This window comes from Canis lupus, chromosome 13 (assembly GCF_011100685.1).
Source record: "Canis lupus familiaris isolate Mischka breed German Shepherd chromosome 13, alternate assembly UU_Cfam_GSD_1.0, whole genome shotgun sequence".
NCBI classification, from domain to species: Eukaryota; Metazoa; Chordata; class Mammalia; order Carnivora; family Canidae; genus Canis; species Canis lupus.
The window spans coordinates 5305366-5325435 of record NC_049234.1 but is presented as its reverse complement, the minus strand read 5'-3'; the positions used below and the strand labels follow the sequence as shown (position 1 = coordinate 5325435).

The following is a 20070-nucleotide window of genomic DNA, read 5'->3' as shown; positions in this document are numbered from 1 at the left end:
CATTCATTTTTCTAACTATTTTGGTACAGCACAAAAAAATTCCATATTAATTTCATATCTAGCTGCCTTCTTGAATTCCTTTATTGATGTCCTGTTGATTCTTATGAAGAAATAAATTATTCACCAAATGGTGTCAGAAAATTGTGTGTGTGGTGGGCAGGGGTGGGTGGTAGAGGGGATTCATGTTAGACACTCACATATCAGGTGTATTTTGGCATATGCCAAAATAAATTACATAATGATTAAAAAGTTAAAGGTTAAAATTAAATAATAAAAACATGAGAAAATACACAGCTGAATATGTAACGGACTTCGGGATGAATAAAGAGTATCTATGGATAAAAGAAATGGTTAAAAAAAAAAACAAAGATGCAAAGACAGCTATATTAAATTCAGTATTTCCAAATGACCACAGAAAATGAGTAGATAAACATCAGTATGGGAAATACATTTGAAAAAGATGACAGTTAAATGGATATAAATCCTAACCACATAAAACGCTCTTATAAATCAATAAGGGAAACACTAATACCCAATAGGAACATGGGCAGAAGAAATAACAGAAATGAACAGATAATTCATAGAAGATGTCAAACACCAATAAAATATAAAACATGCAACTGCACAACCAAATTCAAGTTAAAATAACAAAGAGATAGCATTTTTGTAGCCTATTCAACTGCAAAGATTTGGTATTTAGCACCTGATAACTTAACTTCTGACAGGAGTATGGAGTGTTATAGCCTACGTGGAAAGCAAGCTGGTTTTCTGAACCAAAAGCTTATAAGAATCAAAGCATGGATATATATTAGTGAAATACTCATGGATTAGGCAAAAATTCTTATGTAAAGATAACCATTAATATTGTTTGTGCTAGCTAGCAATTGGAAACAACTGCAATGCCCCCAAATGAAGGGACAGTTAGTTTGTGCTACAACCATATGATAGACTACTAAGTGCAGTCATTTCAAAAACATATCTCTAAAGAACATCTAATGGCTTGGAAAAAAAGTTAATGATATGATATAAATTGAAAATAATCAGAATACAAACTATGTTTAGCATGATACCAATTTTATAAATATGTGAAATATACACACATAGGAAAAAAGGGAAAAAAAAAACAAAATGTTAACAAGGGTTATATTTGGGGGAAAAGATTATGGATAGTTTGTATTTCATTCTTTATACTTTGAGGAACATTTCAGATATTCTATAACAAATACTTTGAAACACACACAAGATGTTATTTTACAACTATACCTAATAGGTATTTTTTAAGATACCATAAGTGATGCAAGAAAATTTTCAGAAATAACAAAACAGTTTTTGTAAAAAAAAAATCAGTAGATTTCTCTTCCTCATGAACAACAGAAGATAGTTACTTTTTAAAACTTGAACCTTTCTTCACATAACTGGCACCATTAAGAATCTTTTAAAATAAACATAGTAATATCTATTAAATGTTTATCACAAATACAACCTAAAAAGAAAGCCCTTAAGAAAATCAACTCCAGGGAAAGTGTGGTGAGAAGACAGCACTTACCTTTTTCACTTACACTCTCACTTTCAATCTCAACGTCATCACAACTTGTGTATTCAGGTGTGGAAGCTAATTCCTCCTCTGAACTGCTCAATGAAACCTGACGCATTTTACCTCCTTTCTTTGATTTATGAGGCTTTGGTGGTGGAGGTCTCACTGACTCTGACTGGTCTGAACTGAGAGAATCATTCCTTAACATTGTTTCCATCTTTTCCCGTTTGGTTTTCCTCACAGCAGAGCTAGGATCTAAGTGGTGTTGTTTCCTCAATGAGTCAGTACGTCTCATGTCCGGTCTATCAATGGGTATTGGACTTCTCCGGGGGGTGGGAGGACTATGATTTGTGGTCCTTTGTGGATAAGAACTTGGTCCCTGAGCCTCTCGAGTTCTTTCCATTGAGTAAGACCGCTGATTTTCCATGGCAGCTCTACGTTCAGATATAGATCTTTGCCTTGATGGTCGTTCCATCCTCAGCATAGAAATCCTAGAGTCTTCCAGTTCAGCATTTGCCAAAGAAACATCACTATGCCTCCTCTCATGCCTTGCTCTGGACACTTCAGCGTGAATACGCATTTGTTCTTCATAGGGCTGCGGCTTTACTGGGTAACGGGCCAAATTCGGATCACTTCGATAGCGCGCCTGGTATTCCTCCTCTCTCCTTTGCCTTTCATATTCATCTCTGCTGTCCACGTCCTCATCATCTACAATGTATTCTTTGGAATGCCTATGACTTCTCCTGTTGGAGTCCCTGTAATTTATGTGGTCAGACTCTTCATAAAACTGAGGTTCACGCTGAGACCTCCTGTCAGCATAATCTGATGGAGATCTAGGCATGGCGTTATCTGAAGTAGCATACTGTGAATATTCTTCTCTTTCTTCTCTTTGGTCGTATCTTCTATTCTGATCTCTGGATATTGATGGACTTCGTGTCCTAAGTAAGCAAGGCAAAAGAATGATGAGAAGAGCAACGTCCAAACAACTCAACGTTTTATTAATTTACTTGTGGGTTGACAAATTAAATTCAAATAGTTCTTTTGCTTTTTTAAAACATTTCTTTTTAAAGTCATGCCATAACAAAAATTGTACCAATATTTTATTCAGTTCAAATAGGAAAATTTAAAGGTACTTTTGATATTGTTCTTTAATGCGTGACACACTACATATGGAATATACTTATGTGCTGAAATAAGAGAGTCAGCATCATACACTGCTGCTGCAAAATGGACTTCACTGTAATTTCTTTGCTTGGCTCAATATACTGACAATCTCCCAATTGCTATTCAGAAACTGAAAAGTTCCCCCTGACACTCTATTCCTAATATCTTGATATGAAGTCACTTGAAAACATAGTGAAGCCAAACTGATTTGGCTCACTAGTTGAATACATTCTGACTAAAATTAAATACTGGCTCTAAAAAATCATTTTTCATAGGGGCCCTTCGGTGGCTCAGTCGGCTAAGAATCTGATGCTTGATTTCCGCTCAGGTCATGATCTAGGGGTTGTGAGATGCAGCCCCACGGCTCCATGCTAGGTGCAGAGTCTGCTTGCTCTACCTCTGCTCCCCTTCTCTCTCTCTCTCTCTCTCAAATAAATAAATGAATAAAATCTTTTTAAAAATTCATTTTTCAATCATCAGCTACCTAGATCACTCCTGGTATTGGTTCATCCAAATTTTCATCTTATCATTGTATCTACAACTCTTCTTTATTGCTCTAACTTGAGATAAACAATTTAAATAAATACCAACAATAATGACTTATTCATCTCTCACACACACATACACACAGACACACACACACACACAAAGTCTTTGTAGGAAACAGAAGAGACTGTTATTTTTATTCTGTCTTCATTGAAATTAAAGCCAGCTCAATACTTCCCTTTGTCTTCATATCTAACCACTCATACTTCCTTCTAGCCTCAGAGGAAGAGACCATATTTTAAGTTCTCAACCTGCCCCTCTAACACTGGAAGAACATAGTGAACCTTGTGAACCTTGTCATCTGCATAATACTCTTCATCAACAAAATATTCACACTGTCCTCTTTTCTGGTATGAACCCAGATAATGTCAACCACTAGCTATGAAAAGCAGTGACCTGGATTCCTGAGGATGACAGAAGTTCAGAATACTTGTCATGGGGATTTTTGCCAGGACACATGAACAGGAGATAATAAAAAGTGAGGTCAGTTGAAGTTAAAGATGACCAACATTAGCTAGCTCCATTGTGAATTTCTTACATGTTATGTTTTGGGGGCCTAAAAGCATGAGCAGAGAAAGGATAATGTGGAATGACCTAACCCAGCAACATCATCTTCTCCTCTGCATTCTCTTGTGTTGGGACACCTAGGTGGCTCAGTGGTTGAGCGTCTGCCTTTGGCTCAGGGTGTGATCCTGGGGTCCCAGGATCCAGTCCCACATTGGGCTCCCTGCATGAAGCCTGCTTCTCCCTCTGCCTGTGTCTCTGCCTCTGTGTGTGTGTGTGTGTGTGTCTCTCATGAATGAATGAATGAATAAATGAATGAATAAATAAATAAAATAGATTCTCCTGTGTCACCAAATCCTTTCCTCCATATCTGAAATAAAGCCTGCCAATGTATCAATTAAGATTTGTTAATAAAAACAGAAGTCATTCCAGGTTTTCTAAGTAGAAAGGATTTTAATACAGTAATCAAAAACTACACAACTGAACCAGCCATGAAGGCCAAAGAAGTTAATGCTGCTGTTCTTAGCCTGAAGAACCAAAGACAAGGGTTCTCAAAATGTTCACTAGAGAAGCTGCTATGAATTTCAAGCTTTGGGAATTTGCCACCAATTATCTCAGCTGCCTATAGCATTGGGGTGGTCAGTTAACAGAAGCTTGCCAGGAGCCACTGAGACTTTCACATCAGCCTGTGGGCCTGCCAACAACTGCTGCTTTACAATAATGGCTTCTGTAACTCTTCCACCTTTCAGTGTCACACAAGTGCATAGCCAGATAGACTCTACCCTAGAACCATAAAGGCAAAAGTATTACAAAGTATGAAGGAAATAGTCTGTTCTAAATGTTTTATGATTAGGCAAGTGGATGTGTTGGGGGTTTTTTACATGTATATCTTATATCTGCATATAAAACATTTAGGAATTAAAAACAAATCTTTTCAGTTATAATTGTTACATAAAACCATAGACTCCTATACTTTAAAATAGACAATCAAAATAGAGCACTCAAAATAAATTTTATAGTATTGACCTACGTAATATCTTATATGTGTATCTATTTATGCATAATTCATTTTACTTTTCTGTCATTTTTATACATATGACTAAAGAAAAAAATACTTTAGCATGGTGGCAATTATCCTAAAAAAGAAGAACAGAATCAAGGGATCTGGGTTTCTTAGTCCTACTTTTGTTATTAACTAGTTATTTGACCTAGATGGCTGGTTAATCTTTGAGAATCTGTATTTTAAAGTGAAAAACATAGCTTATACACATTAACTTATATATTATTTTAACAAATATGTATTAGGTAAGATCTAAATGCTACATATTATAATATAGATTAGGAATAAAGAAACGTGGGGCACCTGAGTGGCTCAATCAGTTAAGCTATGATCTTATAATAATGATACCATGACTTCATCAAGTTAATACGCCTAAATGAAAGCTTTAAGGATAGCAAAAAATAATACTTCTGGCAAGATATAATAACTGACTGCTGCCAATTTTCAACATACATCTCATTAACTGTCTACTTATATCTACTGACTATATTTTAAAAACTGAGGTAAAAGAGAATTTCTCTAGGGAACTCTAAAGAATAAACAATTACATCAGTTCTTTTTTTTTAACTTTTCTTTTTAAAGATTCTATTTATTTATTTCAGGGAGAGAGAGCACGAGCAGGAGTGGAAGGTAAGAGGCAGAAAGACAGGAGGAAGCAGAGTCCCCAGTGAGTAGGGAGCCCAACATGGGGCTCGATCACAGGACCCCAAGATCATGACCTGAGCTGAAGGCAGACACATAACTGACTGAACCACCCAAGTGCCCTACATCAGTTCTTCTAAACTGACCATCTAACCTCCATTAGATGCAGACTTTATGTTAGGAATTTCAAATACATTCTGGTATCTTACTTTTTTCCAACCTAAGTTAATAAATACATTTGTCTCCAAGAATATAGATTATTCATAAACCAAATTTAATATCAAGAAATTGATACTCTCCAAGAGTAAGATTCCAGTGTTTCTCAGATTTATAATGGTATACAAGAAAACAATTTTTTAAAACTTTATTTATTTTTAAAACTTTTTTTTTTTACCTGAGTATAGTTGACACACAATGTTACATTAGCTTCAGGTGTACAACATAGAGATCCAAATTGTCTATTTGTTACGCTGTACTCACCACAAGTGTAGCTACCATCTGTTATCATAGCCGCTATTACAGTATCTTTGACTACATTCCCTATGTTATGCTTATTATTTCTGTGACTTATTCATTCTGTAACTAGAAGCCTGTATCTCCCACTCCTCTTCTTCCATCTTGACCATCTTCTCATTGTTAAAATAAATTCTAATTTCAGGGTGCTACTTTCAGTAAGAAAGGTCTTCCTGAAAAAGGTACATTTGACTAGAGTAATGTAGTTACATGGAGTGTTGCCCATTTCTATAAAATATATAACTTCATTGGAAATGTTTTCGTTATTATCATTAGGTTGCTATTATTTTCTTTCTTTCTTTTTTTACTTAAAGCTGTTTTATAAAATATAAAATCTACTAAATTCTTGTTGTACTAAATCAAATATTTTTCCAAGATAGTTCATCTCTAGAACCCACCTAAAAGTAGCCAACCAAGCCTTTTTCATGTACCCCTCCTTTGCAAAAGAATTCCTGCTCTCAAACTGAGTAAATTCCATTTCCTCATTGTCCTTGATCTCAGTTGGGAATCAAAAGAAAAACAACCAGATTAAATCAGAATGAATGTATATTGGCTTTATAATATTATCAAAAATACTTATATGCTTTAAGATTTTTAATACAAATTAATCTCTAACATGTGGGACTTAAGGCCATGTAAGAAAGTAAAAAAATTGAGAAAATGTGAAGCAGGAAATTGGATATTTCGAAGGCAATTCAACCTGACAACGGCCTTTCCTCCTCACAGTACCTCTGCCCTAGGTAATCGTGTCCATTACTATCCAAGAATGTCTACAATACTCTAAAACATTGAGGTTCACGAGGAGCAGCAACCTGGATCTATATAAGCTGGCACGTAGTAGGTACTTGAAAAACATTTGTCAAATTAAAGAACTGATTCATTCTCCCTTAGATGACTCTACTTTTCATGATAGGCTGTTTTCTTCTACACTCAAACCCACTGATGGGCTAAAATAGTCTAGCTCTTCTCTTTCTCCTATTGCTCCCTTGGCAGTAATAGCACCCAGCATAGGTAAAAGGAAGGAACTATTTTATAGTAGTGTATTTTATATGTTCATTGGACTTTTGTTGTTGGGCTTCAAAATCCAGCAATTGCTTATTAAATGATTTCTTTGGAAAAATATATTTAGAGTGCCAGTCACTTTACAATTAAACATTTAGAACAAAACCTCTTTGTACATTAAGGATTTCTCACAATATATTTAACATCACACTTGTTATTATAGAACAGAGGTAGGGGTAAGAAAAGAAACACTTCATTTCCTGAGGAATTAACATAAATTTCTGAAAGTAGGGTATAAATAAAGTGAATATAGTAAGCCTTTATGATATAGGAAATATATTTTATTTGTTTGATAAAAAAGAATATTTATCATAGAATTCAGTTCAAAAGAAAGTTTATTATTAATTAGCACTTAACAAGTCATCTAAGTGCTTTTGAAAAATCATACCTTAGAAATATTGAATTCAATATTAATTCCAACAATCACATTTTCTAGAGATTATGAAATTTGCCTGAAGCATGTGAATCATACTGTAGACTGATTTGTACTGGATTTAAGTAAAAATAGAATAGTGCTCATGACTTCTGAAATTGGAATAACTATTGTCACTGTTACTTAACACAGAATAAAGTTTTAAAAAATGTGTTTTCAGGTACTATATTAAAGCTATGCTAGGAGCAAGGCAAGATTTTATTCTATGACTACTCTTACCAAACAATGAAGAATCTATCAATTACTCCAAAATATTAAAATATTCTGCCAAATGATTTTGCCAACTAGATCATGAGTTATTTTATATATACTCTCTTTTAAATTAAAACTGCTGTGTTTTTAGACACTATTTTTTTTCGGAACCTGAAGAAAGCCCATGAAAATTCAAGCAGTTTAATCTCTACCTTTGCTACTGTCCTCTATAAGCAAGTCTTAGCATTTATTATAATCAGGTAGAAAACATTTAATAGTTAAAGAATTTAATGATAAATTGTACAATTCTCTAAGCAATCATAAAGCATTTAACAGTATTTCACCCATATTTTATAATTCAGAAGAATGGAGCAATTTATTTAAGATGCTTTATTTCCTTAATCCTTCAAAGACACTGAGAAATTAAGAGGCAAAATCCAAAATTATGCCCTTCCTTAGAATAAAATATATTCGTGACATTATATAGGTCCTTATTTTTTACTCCTATGCATCAGTTCATCCCTATTTCTGATATAACAATATCAGTATATATTTGTATTCACTTTATATTCACCTAATATTGTTCATCTTACCTCTTTTTACTGAAATCTAGGTTGTTAAGTTATTCTCTCTTTCCCCATATCACAGGGGTCTTATCCAGATCTAGTTTATAAAAAAATCACATATGGAAATATTGAAAATATAAGTTAATAAGTAGCATTTCTGTTCATTGCTTATAATTTTTTGTCATACAGACTATTCAATGTTTCTAAATATTCTAGCTGTATACTCCATTATAAATGTCATTCTGATTAGGCATAAGAGTTTGAGCAAGAAAGTCTACCAATTAGTCTCTTTAAAGCTCCGTGTATAAAAATCAGGCTTACTGATAGGGAAACTCCAAATAAAAAACTTATTTCTCAATTAAAGTCACTTTGAACAATTTCCCAAAGGTAGTCTCAGTTACATACTGTATTTACAATGTGTTTTCACCATAGTTTCTATTTTCATATTTACAACTTTTACCATGCTGTGTGGTTTGTGTTATTATACCACCTACAATATTGACTATATATACTACAAACTAATCATCAAGCCTCTGAAAATATAGGTTGTATAAAACATCTCAAAACAATTTTAAGGACAGTGAATGCTTATATGGAAACTTTAAGCTTTAATATTTGTATACTTTTAACTCTGAATACCTATATAATTTTTAAGAATCATGATACTGAAAGTAAAGAATTTGAAGATGACTAATTTCTGCAAATTCAAATTTATGCTATTCAATTAAGCACTACCTATAGAGAAAATCCCTTACTCATAATCTTTGTTAGTAGAGATCATTAAATGATTGTCACTTATAAATAACAGAAATAATATTTGAAGAACCAATAATCTGGGGAAAAACTCCATCTTTTTAAAAGCTTTATAAAGCATGGTTATTGCTAAATCAATTAAAATGATAGTTCATTAATTCAATTATACAACTCTAACCATATAGTTTAAACATAACATTGTAATCAAATTCTGAAATTTAAAGCAATTAAGACACATTAAATCCAGGATTTAACAGAAATATAGGATCCTATAAAATATGAAATATATAGTTCCCATGCCTAGAATTCCTACAAGAAGCTTCTAATAAATCAAACAATTTATATTCATCAAAAAACACACCAAAAAAGACCAAACTTTTTTTTACAAATCACATCACAACATCTAATACATTTTTTAGTTTTACCTTTTGCTCAATCAATGCACATCTGTCGAGCATGAAGCATCATGTTGATAAAAATACATCAACACTGTGCCAGGCAGTGCTTTCATTTAATCCTTCTAGCTCTAGCAAAATCATAGGATCCATCCTTAATCAGATGATTTGAAAGTCTCTACTTGCTTGCAATCATTTTATTTCAAAACTGAATTATTAAATAAAACATAAACACATAAAACAACATTCATTCATGGATGGAGTCACAAAATCCTGTAGTGATGGGCCTGTTAAGAAAAAGGTTATTCTTTAATGCTGTTACTATGTGGCTGGATATAGCTCCAGGTCAAGTAAGAATGTACCCTGTAAGGAGGATTACGGTACTTAGCTGATTAGTGCCTCACAATACTGAATACCAAATGCATCCTACATCCATGGCATTTCCGGGCACTATACTAAAACAGATAGATTGAGAAAATTGTGAACCACTTCTCCTACGTGAATTACAGTATTACAAAAATAACAGAATTCATTGTGTTTGCTATTGGAGTCCACTGCATTGCTGTCACTATAAAATATATAGTGACAATAAACATTGCTGATGGTTTAGTAGGTCTATAATTTCTTTTCAATTATTCAATAAGTTGCTTAATCTTCACTAAAAGAATGCTTTCCCCAGAGGTGTAATGGCACAGGAAATAATTCGTTTAAGTGATTCCAAATAAACTTATATAGTACTGAGAAAGGCCAATGTTTGAAGTGTGGGGAAAGATGAGAAAGTTCTTGCTGTTTTTGGTTCCCTGAATTTCAAGTTTAAACATGGGTCTGGAGGAGTAACTGGGTGGTTCAATTTGTCAGACATCTGCCTTCGGCTCAGGTCATGATCCCAAGGTCCTGGGATTGAGTCCCACATCAGGCTCCCCATGGGGAGCTTTCTTCTCCCTCTGCCTATGTCTCTGCCTCTCTCTGTGTGTCTCTCATAAATAAATAAAATCTTTAAAAAGAAATAAAAAAATAAGTCTTGGAGAGATTGTGGAGGGGCAGTGGGGACAGACAAAGTGGTTTTTATTCACTGAGATTCCTAACAAAGACTTGTAGCTTACTGAGACAAAAGTGATAAATATTTAAAGATCATTTTCTTTTTTTTTTAATATTTTATTTATTTATTCATGAGACACACACACAGAGAGAGAGAGACAGAGACAGATACACAGGCAGAGGGAGAAGCAGGCTCCATGCAGGGAGCGCGACGTGGGACTCAATCCCAGGTCTCCAGGATCACACCCTGGTCTGGAGGTGGCGCAAAACCGCTGAGCCACCCGGGCTGCCCCAAGATCAATCATTTTCATAGGAATGCTAACCAATAACAAAATCGAAGCATTTAGACCCCATAGTTCATATCAAATCGAAGGGAAAAAAGTTTTGCCAGAATATTTTGATTATTCCATGCTGGTAAGTCCAGAAGATTCTGACACAAGATTATAGTTGATACAATGGTATATAAGCTTCCTTTTTTCCTTCCATTCACTTTCCCACTTGCCTGAGTTCTCTTGCCAGTGTCATCCCAACTATACTACACACTCCGCTGCCAGTACTCTCCTTTACTCAACCTTGTCTCCTGATCCTCTTAGTAGCCCACCTCAGAATTTCATTCATATCATTCCTAATATGTTTACTCTATATCCATCTCTCTAGGTCTCTAATTTCCTCCTCCTTACCCTTTGAGAGGTATATTTTCCTCTTAGGACTATTTTCCCCATTTTTAACTCTTTACTTTTGTATGTTTTTTCTTAATTCCTTGGGTAAGTACTTCCCATGCATTCAAATTTATGAGGACTCAATTTGGGATTTAAAAAGTTTTCATGAGAATATTTATAATTTTCATAAGTACAAAATATTCTATGAATCAGATACCAGTTTAAATTAACTCTCATTTTATTCATGACAATATTTTCAACTTATATTTTAAAGATGAGGATATTAAAATCCCTAGGAAATGGTGCACAAATGATGCTCCCCTATCATAACCCATTGGGCCAATTCCTGCTTGCCACTATCCATCCCAAAACTGCCATGTCAAAACAGAAAACAACAAAAACCAAACCAAAACAAAACAAAACAAAAAACCCACAAACAGTAGGAGCCAGTCTATACCAGAAGACAATTTCAATCTGTAGTGATTTTATTCTTTCTTTAAGGTACTCTTTCTGAGTTTATGACAGCCTTAGAAACAACCTTATGATATTTATGGAAAACAGAAAAATAGAAAGAATACAATGAGCAAGACAGGAGAAAAAGAAGAAGAAGCAAAGTAAAAATAAATTTAGCTAACAACTACTTCTATAATCATCGGTGAAAGCCCCCAGAAAGAGTTATTTTATCCAATACTTCCCTGAAACCTTTATGTTAATTGTAAAGTTCCTTTATTGAACTCCAATTATTGGTCTAATGCACCTATCGCATTCTCTCCTTTTTCTATTTGTTCAAAAAAGACAACTTACAGATCTGGGGTTGAGGCCTACAAGTATTGTTACTCAGAGAAGAGAAATCTCCTCCTTTAAAAGGAAACAAACACAAGCAGAAATACATATCAAATTAAAAAACAGATGCTGCTTATCTGCAAACCAAACATGTATATAATTGGGACACCTGGGTGGCTCAGCGGCTGAACATCTGCTTTCAGCTCAGGGCATGATCCCAAAGTCCTACATCAGGCTCCCCGCAGGGAGACTGCTTCTCCCTCTGCCTATGTCTCTGCCTCTCTGTGTGTGTGTGTGTCTCTCATGAATAAATAAAATCTTTAAAAAAAAAAAGTATATCATTAATTTTCATCCTAAGTATTTATTTCCTTCTTGGGAAAAAGAATCATACAGTGTTTTAAAATATGAGAAATAGAGATAAGTGGGTTTAAGGATAAGCAGAATATTCCATCTCAGTTCATGGTAATTCTTTTCCTTCAATTGCTTGTCCAATCCATGAGGAAGTTCTACAGGATCTACCTATATATATCCAAAATCCAAATGCTTCTCACCATCTCATCACCTCCTCTGGCACAAGTCTAAAGAAGTTATCATCATTTCTCCTGTGAATTACTGCAAAAATTTCCTAAAATTGGTCTCTGCTTACTGTGTGCCCTCTTCAGCTCAATATTAGCACAGCAGAAAGAAAGTAAGTATGCTTGAAAGTATGCTTGAAACCTGTCAGTAGTAGCTCATTTTGCTGACAAGGCCTATGGGATCTGGCACCCGTCACTCTCTGGCCTCCTCCCCTACCACTCCCCTACCACTCCCCTTGACTCACTCAGATCCAGCCACCATGGCTTCCTTGGACCTCTCATTGCCAGAGCAATGATCCTAAAGTGAGGACCATCTCTCTACCAGGGATGCTGCTTGTCCACATATCAGCAGACATCTTCTAGTCTTCGAGTCAGTAGAGACCTTCTTTATTCATCCCTCAAATCTCAATTTCTCAAGGAGGCTTACCCTGACCCCTTTATTTAGTACCTCAACTTGTTTCCAGCCCCTACATTCCCAATCCCAATCCCCTTAGCCTGCTTTATTTTTTAAATCTTTTTCATAACATTTATAGTCTTGTAATTATGGTATATGTTTTATTCATTTACTGTTTCCTGTTATGTACATTTTGCAAGTGGCAGGCAGGGATCACTGTTCTGATCACTTGATTCAAATACCTGGCTCACAGTAGATACTCAATAAATATTTATTGAATATACAAATAAAGCTATATAAGCAAGGTATTTTTTACACTATGATAAAAATAAATGACATCTGCCCTATTTGACCAGCCTATCTACAATAGAAACATAAAAGGATTAGACAAAACACATACTAATTGTTTTCCTTTTTTGTGTGTATTTTATCTTAAAAAATACTCATAAATTACTGAAAACTATCGCTCCCAAGGGAACAAGAAAAAGATGTGCCTTCTATACATGAATTTTGAGAATATCAACCTCTTCAATCTCCCAGCTACTGAATTTTTTTTCTATGCAATTCTGTTGATTTGTAAGTGATTCAAATATTTAAGTGACATTTTCAGAGATGTGGAGAAAAGTGCATAGGGAGGGGCAGAGAGGAAGAGGTCAGGAATCAACAGACTGTCGTAGCAGAACAGAAAGAATCCTTAAAAATCAGAGGTACAGTTCTGTCAAGTAGCCTCCGACCAGCCTGCATGAGAATACAATTGAGATTATTTTCAAGAGTAACAAGTACAAAGAAAGCTCTTGCTAAATAAGATTTTTCTTGGAAGAGAACTGATGATAAGCAACTCAATACAGAACTCTATAAAACAACTACCATGACAAAATAAAAACAAAGACAAAAACACAAAATATATTTTATTTAAATGTGGAAACCGGGCAGCCCCGGTGGCGCAGCGGTTTAGCGCCGCCTGCAGCCAGGGTGTGATCCTGGAGACCCGGGATCGAGTCCCACATCGGGCTCCCTCCATGGAGCCTGCTTCTCCTTCTGCCTGTGTCTCTGCCTCTCTCTCTGTGTCTCTCATGAATAAATTTTAAAAAAAAAAATGGGGAAACCATCATTATACTAGTATTTGAAGTAACAGAAATTTTCTGATAATTCCTGTATGTTCTCGTATCAAATAAATACACACACAGCATGCTATCTATCTTGACATGAAGCTAAAGGAACAGGCACAAATTATTTCTGCATGATCTTCACCTTCAGATATGACTATTAGACCAATTAAAGAAACCTGATTTATCTTCAAGCTAACAGAATGTTCTTCCTCAAACAGACAAAACAGAACCTAACATCTGCGTGCCGGCATGATCTGTTGCTGTTCCTTCACCATCTATAGCAATATTGCATTGCTTCAAATTATGCATCAATCAGCCCCACTGTTTACATATGCAGTGTATTTTCTTGGAAGCTAGATACCCTTGATTCCTTAATTCTTTAAGACTCGTAAAATACTATGAAATGGAATCTTTAGTAGACTGTCTTAAAACTGACTGAAAGTGGGATCCCTGGGTGGCGCAGCAGTTTGGCGCCTGCCTTTGGCCCAGGGCACGATCCTGGAGACCTGGGATCGAATCCCACGTCCGGCTCCCGGTGCATGGAGCCTGCTTCTCCCTCTGCCTGTGTCTCTGCCTCTCTGTGTGTGTGTGTGTGTGTGTGTGTGTGTGACTATCATAAATAATAAATAAAATTAAAAAGAAAACCGGCTGAAAGTAATAAATGACTCTAGTTCATGGTACCACTGTTTTCACTCCATTCCCAGTCTAAGAAAGTCTGCCCCAAACCCATATATTTATACCATAGAAGTATTAAAATATAATGGAAATTTTAAGGAAGGTGTACTGAGGAGTTGAAGAAGGTAGCATTGCACCCCATATTGTGTTCCATAGAACATCCTCTTTTTAATAATTATTTCCTTGAGGTAATTCTCCCTTCAATAAATCTCTTTTAGCCTCTTACCAGCTTATCTCCCACACTCCTCTACAAATTTCCTCTGCCAGTGTTGTGTTACAGCTAGCCACTCCACATCCCCCCCAAAAGTATGATGCATACTGGAGCTCAACTCCAAATAACATGAAGCAGAATGTGATGGGAGCCAATGCAGCAGCTGAGCTTTGTGAAAGAAGGCTTAAGTGCCTTTGTGTGGTTTCGTAATATTTAAAACAATGTTCTCTTTTAAACACCACATTGGAAGAGGTGTTTAAGAGGCATGTCTGAAACCATGAAGATCAGATCAGACGCTGGAGTTAGGACTTTCTTTTCAACGTGGACATGTTTTTAAATATAAATGCTGCCAGATAAATTATGTATTTTACTACTTTATGGCAAAGTTTCTTAAGCAATTTTTAAAGTAACTAATAGAAAATAATACCACACAGTGAAATTATTTCTTTAACCTTTAATTTATGCCTACTCTCTAAAACTATGTCAGGTAGAAAGCAAAAAATAGGAGAATTTTGGGGTTACTTAAAATCTTCTAAATGAAGACAATAGGAAATATACTCTGGAAACAACTATAATGAATATCTGTTGCTGGCCCTGTCACTGATTTCTCTTCTTCTTTAGAAGGGAAGGAATATCTCCTCCACTCTCAGCTTTGTAGTTTGGATTGACCTCGCTTGCCCTAGGGGTGCACCATGATTAGCAGAGCATCATCCCTGCATGTTATCATCCTCATTCATGACTAGTACAATGACCTAAGCTTGTCCAATCACAGTGACTTAAAAACATCTCTCTGACAGTGCTGAGACACAGATTCCTATTTTATGATTGAGGATTCATGTCACTCTCTGAGCTACTGAAATCAATTTAAGCTCATGAGCTGGGGTACTGTTCCCAAAATGAAGTCATAAAATTTAGTGACACCTAGTGACAATTAAAAGAAGAAAGAAATTAAGTCTTGAATTATGTCAAATGATATTCAGGATCAATTCCAACTGAAGTAACATTTACTTCTGGAGTTTTCAATCAGGTAAACAAATATCCAGTGCCCATCACAGCAAGTGCACTCCTTACTCCCCATCACCTATTTCACCCTTCCCTCTATTCACTTCTCCTCTAGTAACCATCAGTTTATTCTCTATAATTAAGAGTCTGTTTCTTGATTTGCCTCCGTCTCTCTCTCTCTCTCTCTCTTTTTTTCCCCACCTTTGCTTGTTTTGTTTCTTAAACTCCACGTATGAGTGAAATCAGATGGTATTTGTCTTTCTGTGACTGACTTACTTTGCTTAATATAATACTCTCTAGCTCCATCCATGTTTTTGCAGATGGCAAGATTTCATTCTTTTTTATGGCTGAGTAATATTCCATTATATTCCAATATATAATATATATTCCAATATATATTCCATATATATTATATATGTATATGTATACCACATCTTTATTCACTCATCAGCCAATGGACACTTGGGCTGTTTCCATAATTTGGTTATTATAGATAATGCAGCTATAAACATCAGGATGTTTGAATTAGCATTTTTCTATTCTTTGGGTAAATGTCTAGTAATTGCTGGATCGTAGGGTAGTTCTATTTTTAACTTTTTGAGGAATCTCCATACTGCTTTCCAGAGTGACTGCACCAGTTCACATTCCCATCATTTCTCATTTTATACTAAAAATAGTCATTTAATGAAACCAAAATCTCTTTCTGTGGTCAACAATCACAAGATTACATGTTTAATATTAAATTTCATATGATAATTATGACATTAGACTTGTTCTATTTAGGCTAGAAAGTGATTAAAAGAAGTAACACTCAACATGTCTCAAGCAATAGCAACAAGCTGCTTTTATTAAATAATTTCATTATGGTATCCCTCACCCCAACCTTTAAGCTAATTCAGAAACACATAGAAGAGGTAAACAGAGTATGAAAGAAGTATAACTTCTATTACTGGTAACACTGAATTTGGAGAATTGGCCTACATCTATGTAAAAGTGGATTTTCTAGAAGCCTCAAAATCATAAAAACACACCTATTCAGGCACAGACAACACTGGTTTAAGACTACTTTATAGCTTATCCCTATAAAATTTAAGGCAGGAACAGAAGAAAATGCATGCTATCTCATATGCAGCTTGTTCCCAAGAGAAAGAGAAAAGGAAAAGAGCTACTTATGTTTACTTCCTTTTCCCTGAGGGCAGAGTAGAACAGGGAGTTGTAGGAGCCAGGAATATTATTCTAGCACAGCTCTCTCCACATGGAAGGGAGCAAGGAGTGAGAAAGAAGGGTATCCTATATACCAGGTAAGTCTAGAATTGCATTATGTTAAAGCCATTCTATTGAACACAGGACTTTATGATTTAGGGTTCAAAATACACTTTGCTTAAACTGTAAATTGAGGAGATAGCAGTAAGAAATTAAGGTTTATGTAGTTCATAGGGTTGAACCAGGACCAAAGGTAAAACAGACTGTGGCAGACATAGCTGGCTGGCTACCAAATAGATCTCAACCTCATTTCTTTCTTAAAAATAGAATCCTAACTTTATTCAGATCAACAGTGTGTCTAGTCTAAAATACTTATATGCCAGGCTCTTTTGTGGCTATGGGTGGTCACATGACATAGCTCAGGTCAATAACAGTCAGAGGTTGACTAGATGCAACCTCTACAAAGCTATTTATGCCTAACGAAAAGAGATAGAGTCAGCCGGCATACATCTTTCATACTTTGCACTTCCTCCTTTTTGGACTAGAATGTGGTCCTTCCTGTTCCTATAACTCAACAGATCTTTTCTAACCATGAGTTTGAAATGTACATACTGTGGGTGGCAGGGCAGGACACAACAATAACAAAAAGCATAGGTCTCTACTGATTTCCTCGAGCAGTTGTACTACTATCCTCGAGCTGCCTTCTCCAGACTTGTTTTTATCTGAGGAAAACATAAAACTCCTTCTTTATCTAAACATGTGGCTATAAAATACATGTCATATATAACTAAACACACTGCTAACTGAGGCCAGAGAAAGACTCGTCTCCAGTGAGAATTCTAAGATATCTGGGGTCATTAGTAACCTGGCTGCTATTTCAGTAGAAACTAAACAAGTGAGAAAGGTGTAAGAACAGAAAATATGTACAGATTTACTAATAAATATAAGCCAAGAGGAGAGTGACTTCAAATGAAAGAGGCAGAATATTATAGTACACATCATACTTCCTTATCCAGTAGTACATCACCAGCAGCCTATTGTAAAACATCTCCCAGCTCTGTGGTCAGTGAAGTCACATTGGTACCTGAAAATCAGCCATGTTGGGACATAGTCATTTATATCATGAAAATAGGTAAATGCTATAAATCAAGGTTTGTTTGTTTTCCTTTGGAGAGCTGATTGTCAAATATTTACCAGCACACCGCTGCTTATATCCTATTGCTCAGCTAAACAAGAACCTAGAAAAAAGTGCAATAGTTAGCCAAAAGCTATCATTAGTCATCTGAAAACTTCAATTCATAAGTGCAAAGAATATCTAATACAGAGCCTGACATTTATCTCAGTCACCCTATAAGAAATGAAGGGAGTAAGAGAGAGTAAAAGAATTCCTAAGTCACTGATAACTATAGAGTTAATTTTACTTTTCAAAAGAATTAAAAATAGTAAAACTAACTCCTCAGGTTTTAATTTGTTAATACCTGAAAATCTCTGTAATTCTTTGAATATGGCATTCCAATCCCAATTTGAGACTCTTTTGTTTGAGTTGCAAGTTATGACAGTATTTAGGTACATTTATGAAACCAGAAGCTGTTGGAGCTTTAAAAAAAAAACTTGGTAAGTACAATTTTCAAAAATTCAATGATCAGTGCAATGACAGTAGGCAGGGAAAGAGGTGTTGAAGTGCATTGAAAGTTCCTCAGTGGGTTATGGAAAGAAAACTCAAAGTACTTACCACTAGATGGCACTAGATTATATAATTGCATCTATATCTTGAGATACCCACAATAAAGAACTATCCTCATTTTTTCATTATTCTAGTTTTCTATATCACGTAAAATCCCTTTTACATTGTCTTATTAACTGGAATTATTTATATCATAACTCTTTGCACAAAGAATTTAAGACAGCACAAAAAATAAAGTACAGAAAAGAGTTCAGTAGAAAAGAAAATCAGGATCAAACTCAGAAGTGGCAGGGGAGGCCAGAAATCAAGGTTGAGTGAAGATTTAAAAGGCTCATGTACCATGCTAAGCATTTTGGGCTTTCATTCTGTAGACATGAGAAGGTCATCAGATGTTTTGTGTTAGAAAGTTAACTCATGCAATTATCTGGTTAAAACAAGGGACAGGAGCAAATCTGGTAGTAGGAAGATCAATTGGATTATTCCAATGATTCTGGTGAGAAATTATGAGATCTTTGACTAAGGCAGTGGAAAGGAATGAAACAAAATATATTTAGGAGATTAAATCTATGAAACTTCGACAGATTAAATGTAGAAGGGTAGAAGGGTAAGGAAAAAGGGGAAAAAAAGTTGGCTATGAATTTTATTTCTTGAGTTGAATAGATTTAGAATATGAAGGAAAAGATGTGTAGGAAACTATGTTTTATTGTCCAATGAACAAATGTATTTTATATCTATTTATGTTCCTCTATCACTGAACAAAGGAATATTCTGACTATATGGGCATTTTCATCTACTTAGTGGATTATTTTTCTATATTGGGTATGAGTGCTTGAATACACTAGCAGCAGTGTATTTCATTGGGCTTGACAGCTAAAGGTAGCTACCAGTTAATCTACTTTTAGAAAACTTTGAGACAAGTTCTGGGTATCAATTATTACCAAGACTTTTGTTTAATGATAGGGTACTTAATACTTTTTTTGTTCACATTCAGCTTTAGTCTAACATGCCAAAGCAACAGGAAAAGATCCACTCCATATCCTATGATAAGTACTTAATGTCTCATGTTACCCCTAAGCTATTATTTGTAAAACTTATCTGAGTTATTCAATACTGAGAATTTCTTCAAACCACGATTCTCTATTTCAACTGTATATTATAAAGAACCACTCAGGTTGAATCCATTCATACACATATATGAATGACAAAAATACTCTTGAAAATGGCTTTTGTTTTCCCTTCTCTGTTTAATGCATGATTCAAAGTAGCTAATGAAGATCCCCTCTAGTTCTACCCTACTATAATCCTGTAATACTGTGTATTATATTGTTATAAATGATGACCTTATAATATTATATACTTTGTTGTAGAATTTT

General features: G+C 35.1%; 1 protein-coding gene across 41 annotated transcripts in view; it reads right to left on the bottom strand.

Moving 5' to 3' along the window:
• The window catches only part of RIMS2 (regulating synaptic membrane exocytosis 2), a 591823-nt gene that overhangs the window by 331090 nt on the left and 240663 nt on the right, over positions 1–20070 (bottom strand). For all 41 annotated transcript variants that reach the window (XM_038555311.1, XM_038555266.1, XM_038555308.1 and 38 more), the window contains one exon: positions 1547–2472. In XM_038555311.1, the coding sequence (XP_038411239.1) occupies positions 1547–2472 (926 nt within the window). The remainder of the gene's footprint in view (positions 1–1546; positions 2473–20070) is intronic.